Consider the following 14,145-nt stretch of genomic DNA (forward strand, 5'->3'; position numbering starts at 1 on the left):
CCACGATGTACCTGGGGTACGATGTACCTGTCCCTCACGTCCTCTACCTTGCCTCACACGTATACCGCTCTCTCTCTCTCTCTCTCTCTCTCTCTCTCTCTCTCTCTCTCTCTCTCTCTCTCTCTCTCTCTCTCTCTCTCTCCCCCCAGGACACCAGCTATCACAGGTGGCTCCTTCGCCTCGCTTCATCTCCGTGTCACGCCCCTCACCACCTACCGCTCCTCCCCTCCAAGTCTTCCTTTACCTAAAGCTATGAACTTCAAGTCCGTATTCCTCCCTAACCTGCGTAGAAAAAAAAAAAAAAAAAAAAAACGCGTCACCTCCCTGACAAGAACAGAGATAATTCATCAGGTCAGATTCTTTTTTTCTTTAAAAACAAAATTTCAAGTTCTTCACCAGATTTTTATCCCCATAAGGGCTCTTGTCAGCGAGTTGTGGAGATGTTTCCCCAAAGTTTACAGAGTGTGCAGTATTACATGCTACACCAGACCCTTCTCCAACATACTGTGTGTGTGTGTGTGTGTGTCTAGTTACACACACACACACACACACACACACACACACACACACACAAACGCGTGCGTGTTTCTGTATCTGTGTACATCTGTATGTGTGTATATAATCATGTATCATTATTCAAACTTGTGTGTCTGTATCTGTGTACTTCTGCATGTGTGTATATAGTTATGTATCATTATTCAAACTTGTGTTTGTGTTTCTGCTCCGCAGGTGGCGCTCACCCCTGGATGAAGGGTTCACAAAATCTCCAATACCAGACCCACTATGGTAAGTGGTGGTACACCCACCTACAACACCCCTACCCCCCTTTCTCTCTCTCCTTCTCCTTCATCCCACGTACTCACCAAGCTGTCTGGCAACACTGCCTGCGACTGACTTATCATATGGCATCAGTGATCCAGACTCACAGGTCAACCATCCACACGTGTGGTTGACATGTGTAGGTCTGTAAGTTGATATTGGCATGTGAGTATGTGTGTTGGTTGACATGTAATTCGAAGTGGTGGATGACACGTGAGTCTCTGCTGTGGTTGACATGTGAGTCTCTTGTGGTGGATGACATGTGTGTCTGCGTGGTGGTTGACATGTGATTCTCTTGTGGTGGATGACATAGGTGTGTCTGTGTGGTGGTTGGCATGTGAGTCTGACACACACTCACATGTCAGCCACAAACCATACTCACATGTCAGACGTATTTTCGTCTATCAATTGGTTATGTAGTAGAGAGGATTGGGTGAGGGTGGGTATTTGAGACAGCAGTGGGGGTGGGGACATAAGCAGTAGACGGGTGTGGGATGGGGCTGATGACAGGAAACAGAAACTAAGGCAAGAGACGGGAATGGGGTGAGAATAAGGAAGAGGAACTATGGAGACCCGGCTGTTGGTGAGGCGTTCACCAGCCTCTCCAACAAATACTGGAGACCAGGGTGATGGTGAAGCTTCCACCAGCCTCTCCAACAATACTGAGGACCCAGGTGTTGGTGAGGCCTCTACCAGTCCAATGATACTGGAGACCCTTGTGTTGGTGGGACCTCCATCACCATCTCCATCAATACCTGGGACCCGGATGTTGGTGAGGCCTCCATCAGCCTCTCCAGCAATAACTGCCGACACAGAGTTCGTCAACCTCTACCACACACCGGTAACACTGCTCTGGCCATCTATCCTACATTGGCAACACTGCCCAGGGCACCCATCCCACACTGACAACTGCCCTGGGCATTTATCTCACACTGACAACAATGTTCTGGGTAACCATGTCACACTGACAACACTGCCCTTGGATACCTCTTGCTACAAGCTGGCAACGCTACCCTGTCCTCCACTTCCACAGTCCCTGACAACACTAAACTTACAAAAATAATCACTGATGAATAAGTGTAGCGGTTGTGGCTGAGGCCAGTGTGGGGACTGTGGCCAGTGTGGTGGTTGTGGTTGAGGCCAGTGTGGTGACTGTGGCCAAGTGTGGTGGTTGTGGCTGAGGCCAGTGTGGTGACTGTGGCCAGTGTGGTGGTTGTGGCTGAGGCCAGTGTGGTGACTGTGGCCAGTGTGGTGGTTGTGGCTGAGGCCAGTGTGGTGAATGTGGCTAGTGTGTTGGCTGAGGCTTATCTATGTTGGAGACTCCAATCACAGACAGAAGTCCATATCATGGCTGAGCCTTAATGGAAACATACTGAGGAAGGGCAGTGAAAGGGAGATAGAAGACGAAGAAAAGTATTTACAAATTTTGGAGGAAGAGAACAAACTGCCTTTTAAAACGTGCCAGGTCATAGTTATTGGGAAAGATGTGAGAGGCGAGAGAGTTCCAAAGCTTCAAGGTGGAGGGAAAGAAACACTTATCAAAACGGCCCACTCTTGAGTTGTCAATGCCCACACAGAAATCATGTGACACAGCAGCTTGCCAAGTGGTCAAGCTAATCGTGGGAGCACACAAGCAGCCAGCTCTCGGGAGCAGAAAGTAAAGATATACCTATAAAGGAGGGGATGTGAACCAACACTGTGGCGTAGGGTAAGCGGGTCAAGCATTTTGAAGTTAGTCTGGGAAAGTTTATGAGTCGGAATGCTTTCGACTCAACTTTGTCAAGTAAGGTTGTAGAGTCGGAACCTCCCAGGTTCGCTGTACTCCTCCATGATTACATTCAAAATGATTTTGCAGAGAAGAGAAGAGATGGCAAGAGAACTTATATGAAGAAAATGAATAAGATCTAAGTAGGTATATGGTGCTTGTAGGAAGAAAATGGTAGGACTAGCCCAGTAGTCCAGTCTTGACGAAGACAGAAAGTAAGACTAGCAATCATAACAAGGGTGCAAGACAGTTCTGGGCATCGCTTTTCACACTCCTGAGTCAGGACAGTAGCGTCTCCCTCGGCGGCTGCGGTCAACAGCTTACTAACTATGGAGGTTGCTCCTACGACAGCGGACGGGATATTCCTCGAGTTAGCTTGGGTGTAAGGAGGAGCCATTGCACTACCACCTGAGCCCCTCCCTCTCGCTGGCAGGACAGTCACAGAACTCTGTAGTCAGAGGACTATACCGTAAATTTGCAGGGGTTGTGAGAGAGGGGGCCATTCCACTTCTATCTCAGCCTCCTCAGTCTCACTTGGAACCGATCCTTTTCCATATTTTCTACTAACTGATTGTCATCGTGTGATGGTATGGCCAAGGTAAGTGCAGGGTAGGTGTTGGGTGTGCTCTGTGTGCAGGTTGTACCAGGTGCGTGAGCAGTTCCCACTGGTGGGCCACACTGGCCACCACATGGACAGGTCTCAACCATTTTATAAGGAGGGAAGTTGCTGCTGTGTGGCCATGAGGCGTCGGGTGGTGGCAATGCCCTTCCATCCGGAGGTGGTGTTCAGCTGGGCCAAGCCAGCCTGCCACAGGCAACATCAGCCCCCAGATCCCAGAGTGTGGCAATAATTACTATGGTCTGTGTTCGCGTCAGTCTGCATCCAGGGGGCTCCCCGCCCCACCCCTCGCCACCCACGCCTGCAGGCCGGACGATGCTGCTCTCCTCCACCACCACCCACACCTACACCTCCACCACCAATCTCACCTGCAAGACCACCCCCACCTTCATCTGCCCCTCCACCACCCTCACCTTCACCTACATCTCCACCCCCATCACATACACCTCCACCACACCCCACTCTCATCTGCCCCTCCACCACACCCAAACCTCCCCAACCCAGGCAGCGGTGAACACCTCACTGGTCAGCCAACTACACACACACACACACACACACACACATACACACACACACACACACACACACACACACACACACACACACACACGTCCCACAGCTTCCTCGCCAGACCAGCAACACACCATTCTCTCACAATCCTCCAGTGTTTCATCCACCACACCCCCTTCACCATTACCGGTGCCTCCACACCAACAAAAGTTTTTCTTTTCTCTTTCTCTATGCCAACCGCCCGTGTCGGTAGGCTGAAGACACCAGCCGCCCAGGGAAGTACTACCCTCCTGTGTGTTCAAGTGATGGCAGGAACCATCTTACTACCTCAGTGTCAAAACAGTCTTGTGAGGGACGGGTACCTTGATCACAAGTGTTCCTCATTTTGCTGTACTGTTACTGGATCACTGGATAGTTACTGGATCACTGGATCGTTACTGGATCACTGGATAGTTACTGGATCACTGGATAGTTACTGGATCACTGGATAGTTACTTGACAACTGGATAGTAACTGGGCCGCTGGATAATCCCTGGAACACTGAATAGTTACTGAATCACTGGATAGTTACTGGACCACTGGATAGTTACTGGATCACTGGATAGTTACTGGATCACTGGATAGTTACTAGACCACTGGATAGTTACTGGATCACTGGATACTTACTGGACCACTGGATAGTAACTGGGCAGCTGGATAATCACTGGAACACTGGATGGTTACTGGATCAATGGACAATTATTGGACCACAGAATAGTTACTGAAGCACTGGATAATCACTGGGCCACTGAATATTCATTGGACCACTGGATAATCACTGGGTTAATGGATAGAGTTACTGGGCCACTGGATAGTTACTGGACCACTGGATGGTTATTGGACTACTGGATAATCACTGGGCCACTGGATAGTTATTGGATCACTGGACAATTATTGGACCACTGGTTAGTCACTGGACCACTGGATAGTCACTGGACCAAATACTTCCTTGCATTTCTTTGTATAGAGTATTTCCAATAATCTTCTTTTTTTCTCTGCTGTAGTAAGATGTCTCCACTGTCATCAGAGGTAACAGTTTGTCTTGGTAGGAGTGTGTGTATAGAGAACATGTGCTCGGAGGTGTATGAGGGTGGCAGGAGGCGCAGCTGGGTCTGCCAACCACCCCTCATGACCGCCATATGAGGGTGGCAGGGAGAGCAGCTGGGTCTGCCAACCACCCCTCATGACCGCCATATGAGGGTGGCAGGAGGCGCAGCTGGGTTTGCCAACCACCCCTCATGACCGCCATATGAGGATGGCAGGGAGAGCAGCTGGGTCTGCCAACCACCCCTCATGACCGCCACCCACCACACCCTGCCTCACTCATTACACTATGGACACGAATGACATCACCCCCTTGACCCATGTAATCTAGTTACCCACTATTACTTACCTCAGTGGTGATGTGTGAACCATGAGGCAGTCCTCATCACCCTCATTTTCCCTAGTGGTGATGCCTGGATCATGAGGCAGCCCTCACCACTCTCATTTCCCCAGAGGTAATGTCCGGGTCATGAGGTAGTCCTCACCACCCTCACTTTCCCTAGTGGTAATGTCTGGATCATGAGGCAGACCTCACTTCCCTCACTTACCTCATTGGTAATGTATGAATCATAAGGCAGCTCTCACCTCCCCCACTTTCCCCATTGGCAATGTCTGAATCATGAGGCAGCCCTCACCACCCTCATTTGCCTCAGTGGTAACATATGAACCATAGGGCAGCCCTCATCACCCTCATTTGCCTCAGTGGTAACGTCTGGATCACGAGGCAGCCCTCACCACCCTCATTTGCCCCACTGGTAATGTTTGAACCATGAGCCAGCCCTCACCAGTGGGTGGCGACAAATCTCAAACTCCAATATTGATATCTCCTTAATTACCTGTTCATTGGACTGGTGTGTCTTTCATGAAGAGTATTTACCAGATTGTGGCCAGGGGGAGCGAATCCCGCTCCGCCCCGCCCCGCCCCCACACCTGCCAACTCACACAGCGCCCCTCAGCCGAAGGCATTTTTCTTTTTTTCCTCAACGCCAAGTTTGTTGATGGAATATTTATGAAGCTATTAACTATATAAGAAAACATCTATTGTTGTTCTTAGATTAAAAAATCTAATTACCTTTCTTCAGGTTCTCTATGGTTTAATGGAGTTCATAATTGGCCCAAGCTTGGGTCGGTTGCGCCACCCCCGCCCCTCCCTTGCAAACATCACCTCACTCTACACCCACACACACACACGCACACACACACACACACACACACACACGCACTCACATACACACTGATGGTACACCAGGCTGTTGCAACCCGCATGTGAGTTATCAAGGTATAATAATCTAATGTTACCAGGGATTTTCTACCCTGGAACAATGACTGTATGACCCTAGGAATTTCCTCCCCTGGAGCAATGACTGTCTGACCCTGGGGGTTTCCTCCCCTGGAGCAATGACTGTCTGACCCTGGGGGTTTCCTCCCCTGGTGCAATGACTGTCTGACCCTGGGGGTTTCCTCCCCTGGAGCAATGACTGTCTGATCCTGGGGGTTTCCTCTCCTGGAGCAATGACTGCCTGACCCTGGGGGTTTCCTCTCCTGGAGCAATGACTGTCTGACCCTGGGGGTTTCCTCCCCTGGAGCAATGACTGTCTGATCCTGGGGGTTTCCTCTCCTGGAACAATGACTGTCTGACCCTAGGAATTTCCTCCCCTGGAGCAATGACTGTCTGACCCTGGGGGTTTCCTCCCCTGGAGCAATGACTGCCTGACCCTGGGGGTTTCCTCTCCTGGAGCAATGACTGTCTGACCCTGGGGGTTTCCTCCCCTGGAGCAATGACTGTCTGATCCTGGGGGTTTCCTCTCCTGGAACAATGACTGTCTGACCCTGGGGGTTTCCTCCCCTGGAGCAATGACTGTCTGACCCTGGGGGTTTCCTCTCCTGGAGCAATGACTGTCTGACCCTGGGGGTTTCCTCCCCTGGAGCAATGACTGTCTGATCCTGGGGGTTTCCTCCCCTGGAGCAATGACTGTCTGACCCTGGGGGTTTCCTCCCCTGGAGCAATGACTGTCTGATCCTGGGGGTTTCCTCTCCTGGAGCAATGACTGTCTGACCCTGGGGGTTTCCTCCCCTGGAGCAATGACTGTCTGACCCTGGGGGTTTCCTCTCCTGGAGCAATGACTGTCTGATCCTGGGGGTTTCCTCCCCTGGAGCAATGACTGTCTGATCCTGGGGGTTTCCTCCCCTGGAGCAATGACTGTCTTACCCTGGGGGTTTCCTCCCCTGGAGCAATGACTGTCTGACCCTGGGGGTTTCCTCTCCTGAAGCAATGACTGTCTGACCCTGGGGGTTTCCTCCCCTGGAGCAATGACTGTCTGACCCTGGGGGTTTCCTCCCCTGGAGCAATGACTGTCTGACCCTGGGGGTTTCCTCCCCTGGAGCAATGACTGTCTGATCCTGGGGGTTTCCTCCCCTGGAGCACCGACTGTCTTACCCTGGGGGGGCGGGTGGGCGGCGGGCTTCCATTCACTCCAAGTGGCACGTCCTACGCTAAGGCGCCAAGACCTCTGTCGCACCATACGCCAGGCATTTCCAGTGCCACCTACATCCACTGCATCACGACGCCTGATATGCCACGACACCTCCTCCTACACATCCCACCGCCTCACAGCTGAGGGAAAGCATGCCATAGCGCGGGTGAGGGAGGGACCAACGCAGTGGTGAGGAGGATGGTGGTGGATAACGTCGAACCCCTGTCCTCAGCAGCGCCCCACTCACCCGCTCCCCTCAGACTTTCCAAGCTGCTTTACCAGAGCTCGACCGTCGCTCACTCGACCCTGGCCCACTGGACGTAGGTCGTGGCAGGTGACTGTACAGCGTGGGTACACGGGGAACGAAACACCGAGGGCACACAGGAACGGAACACTTCATGTTAATGTCCACTGGAAAACCCGACTGCCTCCTAACATACAGGGTAAGGTTAGGTCGACAGATGGTCCAACATGACGAACCATAGATGTGTCTATGGCCTCTCAGCATCCAGAATCATCCAGACAACACAGTGTAAGAACTTAACCCCCGTCAAGAACGTAAACTGGCAGACATGACTAAGTTCTCGGCACCAGACGGACGCCGAACTTAGCCACACACAACCTGAGATTAAACTTGACAACTGACGCTCACACCGCCTCCAGTCATGTCCACTTCAGGTGTCGTGCACACATGTTCTCGAAGGGTGTACACAACTCCTGTTGTTTATTGTACTGCCTTACCTCACGACAGGTAGGTTACTGTAAGATGTGACCTAAAACTTGGTCTGGCGGGCTGTACCTGTAGTGTTAGAACAAGGACCACATTTGGTGACATATGCTCCGTCACTTTGAGTTAGATATGACATGGTTAAACGTATTCATTACACTCCACAACGCTAGAGGCAGAGAGAGAGAGAGAGAGAGAGAGAGAGAGAGAGAGAGAGAGAGAGAGAGAGAGAGAGAGAGAGAGAGAGATATAGCGCTAACGCTGTGTGGCCCAGCAGCAGGAGCCGACCAGCACTCCTTCGCCCGCGGACCTACATCCCATGGTGGCCACCAGGAGAGGACATGGGTGTTCCTGCCTCACACTACTTACTGCCCACCTCGCCACAGTCCTCCCCATACGCTCCCTCGAAGCCCACCTCCCTATAACCATCCTTCCTTCGCCGCCCACCTCACCACAACCCTCCTCCTACACTACCCTCCTCCTACACTACCCACCTCACCACAACTCACCTCCGACACTACCCACCTCACCACAACCCACCTCCTACACTACCCACCCCACCATGCAGACCACACAAACAACGTATCATTACCCCATGTTGATGAAGAAACTAAGAAAATCCTTACATCTCATTCCCGTCGACTTAAATACCTTCAGTAGACAGCGACCTAATATAACATTGGGATTGTCTCCTATCTCTCGTCTCTCCTTACTCCTATAACCTTCCTACCTACAGGTATCAGGTCAACATTCACTTGAAGGATCTCAGATCAATCCTTGCTTTATATATTCGCACTCGTCCTGCATCCAAGATGGGCACGGCTGAGAGCCATGCATTGGCTCATACCATGTAGGTCACTATGAGAAGACAAGATACATCAAGGAGCTAAGGATACAATGTATCTGTTGCATAACAGTTTTAGCCAGGTGTAAAGTCCCCCCCCCCCCCCAGTAAAGGGACAACCCGTCTGGAGATAAATAACGAAATAATGAGTTAATTATAAAATGAATCGTAAATTAGCTCAGAATATTCAGGCGACTCGTCTGTTAGCTAGTGGTCTTAAAGTTGATGTCCCTCTTGACAACACCGCCACACACCATCATCTTTATATATATATATATATATATATATATATATATATATATATATATATATATATATATATATATATATATATATATATATATATATCTTTATATATATATATATTATATTTTTTTTTTTTTTATCATACTTTGTCGCTGTCTCCCGCGTTTGCGAGGTAGCGCAAGGAAACAGACGAAAGAAATGGCCCGACCCACCCCCATACACATGTATATACATACGTCCACACACGCAAATATACATACCTACACAGCTTTCCATGGTTTACCCCAGACGCTTCACATGCCTTGATTCAATCCACTGATAGCACGTCAACCCCGGTATACCACATCGCTCCAATTCACTCTATTCCTTGCCCTACTTTCACCCTCCTGCATGTTCAGGCCCCGATCACACAAAATCTTTTTCACTCCATCTTTCCACCTCCAATTTGGTCTCCCTCTTCTCCTCGTTCCCTCCACCTCCGACACATACATCCTCTTGGTCAATCTTTCCTCACTCATTCTCTCCATGTGCCCAAACCACTTCAAAACACCCTCTTCTGCTCTCTCAACCACGCTCTTTTTATTTCCACACATCTCTCTTACCCTTACGTTACTCACTCGATCAAACCACCTCACACCACACATTGTCCTCAAACATCTCATTTCCAGCACATCCATCCTCCTGCGCACAACTCTATCCATAGCCCACGCCTCGCAACCATACAACATTGTTGGAACCACTATTCCTTCAAACATACCCATTTTTGCTTTCCGAGATAATGTTCTCGACTTCCACACATTCTTCAAGGCCCCCAGAATTTTCGCCCCCTCCCCCACCCTATGATCCACTTCCGCTTCCATGGTTCCATCCGCTGCCAGATCCACTCCCAGATATCTAAAACACTTCACTTCCTCCAGTTTTTCTCCATTCAAACTCACCTCCCAATTGACTTGACCCTCAACCCTACTGTACCTAATAACCTTGCTCTTATTCACATTTACTCTTAACTTTCTTCTTCCACACACTTTACCAAACTCAGTCACCAGCTTCTGCAGTTTCTCACATGAATCAGCCACCAGCGCTGTATCATCAGCGAACAACAACTGACTCACTTCCCAAGCTCTCTCATCCCCAACAGACTTCATACTTGCCCCTCTTTCCAAAACTCTTGCATTTACCTCCCTAACAACCCCATCCATAAACAAATTAAACAACCATGGAGACATCACACACCCCTGCCGCAAACCTACATTCACTGAGAACCAATCACTTTCCTCTCTTCCTACACGTACACATGCCTTACATCCTCGATAAAAACTTTTCACTGCTCTAACAACTTTCCTCCCACACCATATATTCTTAATACCTTCCACAGAGCATCTCTATCAACTCTACCATATGCCTTCTCCAGATCCATAAATGCTACATACAAATCCATTTGCTTTTCTAAGTATTTCTCACATACATTCTTCAAAGCAAACACCTGATCCACACATCCTCTACCACTTCTGAAACCGCACTGCTCTTCCCCAATCTGATGCTCTGTACATGCCTTCACCCTCTCAATCAATACCCTCCCATATATATATATATATATATATATATATATATATATATATATATATATATATATATATATATATATATATATATATATTCAGTAGGCTCCATCACATATAAATTGTCAAAATGGTTAGTTTCTTTATTAAGCCCTTTAGTGGGTAAAATATCAAATTCCAATATCATGAGCACTGTAGATTTAGTTAACAAGCTTAACATTATCAATGTTAATTTTGATTTCAAACTTGTTAGCTTTGATGTTTCCTCACTTCACAAAAGTTCCAGTTGATGAGCTTTTAGAATACTTATTTGATGTTTGGGAGTACAGTCTTATCAGGGAACTTCTCGCTTCAAAGGAGTCTACATTTCCCTGCTACTGGAAGTAACACAGCTTTGGGCTGCAGGAGCCTTTAGAAAGAGGTGCGGGGTAACACCAGGACTCTTACATAGAAAATGGATCTGGGATAACTATAGATAAAAGAGATAGATAGATAGATAGATGACAGATAGATAGATGGATAGATATGCATGTGTGTGTGTGTGTGTGTGTGTGTGTGTGTGTGTGTGTGTGTGTGTGTGTGTGTGTGTGTTATACATTCGCCAGCAGGTTATCCGACTCTGGTCAGTTAGTTGGTCAATTCCCCTGCATGTAATGCCCTTCTCCAGCGCCTCCCTGTGGACACTCCCCGCGACAATATGTTCCTCAGCAATTCACTTCTGCGGAATTCTCCTACGGACGATTCGATCCCACACAATCCACTTCTGAAACATCTGCCTCGGGATCCACTGCTCCTGGGCAAAACCCCGACACCTTACCGGGATTCCAAAAGCCTTATCCCTCAGTGAAATCATGAAATACTTTAGTGAGATATGGCAACTGGAATTCTACGTGAACGCACCTCAAGATCCTTCTTTTTTTTTCTAAGGTTTGAACGTTGCTCAATGCCCCTCCAGTCACATAGGAAAAATAATCAACCGTATAGTTTTGGAGAGAGTGAAGAAGACCTTAGCTTTGTGAAGACGAAGAGATCGAAGGTCTTGGAGAAGACTTGCTAACGTTAAGAGTTCCAGTACTTAGTGAGGTAAGGGAGGGAAAGACACCCCCGTGAACTCCTCACATAGGTCGCTGTATTACTGGCAAAGTGGCCTTCCATGAGGCGAGGACACTTCCAGTGGACTGTGTGTGAACAGACGGCGCGGGTGTCTGCCTATACACATAAACACACACACACACACGGCCGACCTGACTGGAAGCTTGTTGCTGGAAGAGTGATTCAGTCAGGTTAGCGTAGGATGAACTACTGTAGACAACAGGGGCTTAATACGATCACTCCTTCCCACTGTGTCCCACATTTGGGACGTTGCGTCTCACATCTAGCAAGGTGTGTCTCACACCCCCCGACACGGGGTATCCCACACCCAGCACTCAGACGGTGTGTCCCACACCCAACACGAATGTCCCACGCCTGTGACGGGGTGTCGGAAACCTAGTATGAGGGTGTCCTTCACCCGTGATGGGGTGTCCCAAACCCAGCACAAGTGTCCCACACTCATGAAATAAGTCGAGCAACGAGACCTTACTGACCTAGATAGCCAGGGTACAAGATATAGTTGACGTGTGTCTGTGAAGAAGGGCCACACATCCTTCCCTCCCTCCTCCACAAGCACCACCCCCCACCTCCACCACCACCACCACAGGATGAAGCCATTAATCTCAAAAAGTAAAATAAAGAGTCGGACAATTTGATAAGGTCATGTGTTGTTCATGATCCTGACTCCGCAGGCGATAAATTCCCCGGACTTACAGAGCAGATGGGGGTCACTTTATGAGCCAGTTGTAATTACCGGCAGCGGTGGGTGTAGGGACGGGGCGGGGCGGGGCGGGGCAGACCCTGCAAGGGCTATCATCACCCCACCCCTCTAATCAAACACACACACACACACACACACACACACACACACACACACACACACACACACACACACACACACACACACACTGGTCCTGTGACAGAAGCAGTTAAAAGTAAATACAACACTAGAGAGGGTGAACAAAATTCTTAGATTCATAGACATGATTTTCAAAATCTCGGGAGTTATCCTCATTCCTGTACACCTCCCTGGCGCGTCCCCCAGTATGAGTACTGCGTTCAGTTTTGGGTCACCTTCCTTGAGGACAGACATGGACAGAATGGAGAGAGAGGTATAGGGTCGAGCTGCCAAAGATGACTCCCGGACAGAGAAACAAATTCTATGAGAGCCGACCAGACGAACGGGATCTAAGCTTAGAAAACAGAAGGTTAAGAGGTGATCGAACGAGAGTGTTCATAATCATGTGATGCTTTGATAGACTGGATGTAAGGAGCCACTGAAGGAGAGACCAGTCTAATATCATTCATAGTAATGATCACACACTCGTGGGCAGAACGTTTTACCTCGAAATGTGGCGAAGTACTTTTCCTTCAATGGGATTAGTAACATATCGAATGATTTACCAATCCGAGCTGTTGAAAACAGTACCATGGATACGTTTGAGCATAGACTCGATAAGTATTTCGCTTCACATCCATTTCTGGCATTAACTGCACACCTCCTTAACAACATGATAACTTAACAGGTCTTCCTCCATGGAAAATGTGTCTCTTTCTACTCGGACCACAGTAATCCATGAGCTTCTGTTCTCTTGCATTATCTCAGCCATCCTCGTCAAGACCCAGTGGTCTGTTACTGTGTGTGTTCAGTTGTACAGAGACCTCCTTCAGCTACTCTGGTACTGCACCATCACTCGGGTACCTCAGTAATGTACTCCTCTGATACTGTACCATCACTCGGGTACCTCAGTAATGTACTCCTCTGGTACTGCACCATCACCCGGGTACCTCAGTAATGTACTCATCCTGCCCTTCACCAACTAAAGATCCCCCATACAGATGGAGTACAGAGGTTACAGTCGTGTTACATGAGGACCTGATTCTTTATAGACCTGTGCCTCGAGAGGGTTAAGATATGCTCCTGGCTTATGTGACCTGCACTCAAGACCTGTATTGTAGGAGTAGCTGTATCGTAGGAGTACCTGCATCGTAGGAGTACCTGTATCGTAGGAGTACCTGTATCGTAGGAGTACCTGCATCGCAGGAGTACCTGTATCGTAGGAGTACCTGTATCGTAGGAGTACCTGTATCGTAGGAGTACCTGTATCGTAGGAGTACCTGCATCGTAGGAGTACCTGTATCGTAGGAGTACCTGCATCGTAGGAGTACCTGCATCGTAGGAGTACCTGTATCGTAGGAGTACCTGCATCGCAGGAGTAACTGCATCGCAGGAGTACCTGTATCGTAGGAGAGAAAATGTACGAGTTAGGGTGATAGTTAAGAGCAAGGATCGAGGATCAGACACTCTAGGTGCACAAACCCGCGTCCGGCCACAGTGTCGTCATCTGCCATCTGTCATCTGTCTGTCATCTGTCTGTCATCTGTCATCAGTCATCTGTCTGTCATC

General features: G+C 49.0%; 1 protein-coding gene across 2 annotated transcripts in view; it reads left to right on the top strand.

Moving 5' to 3' along the window:
- The window catches only part of LOC139765013 (uncharacterized), a 166,347-nt gene that overhangs the window by 110,587 nt on the left and 41,615 nt on the right, over positions 1–14,145 (top strand). Inside the window, exon 2 of one of the 2 annotated variants that reach the window (XM_071692080.1) lies at positions 730–786. The exons of the other annotated variant lie outside the window; for it this stretch is intronic. Within the exon in view, the coding sequence (XP_071548181.1) occupies positions 730–786 (57 nt within the window). The remainder of the gene's footprint in view (positions 1–729; positions 787–14,145) is intronic. 2 annotated transcript variants of the gene reach the window in all.

The sequence above is a fragment of the Panulirus ornatus genome, chromosome 52 (genome assembly GCF_036320965.1).
Source record: "Panulirus ornatus isolate Po-2019 chromosome 52, ASM3632096v1, whole genome shotgun sequence".
Classification (NCBI taxonomy): domain Eukaryota; kingdom Metazoa; phylum Arthropoda; class Malacostraca; order Decapoda; family Palinuridae; genus Panulirus; species Panulirus ornatus.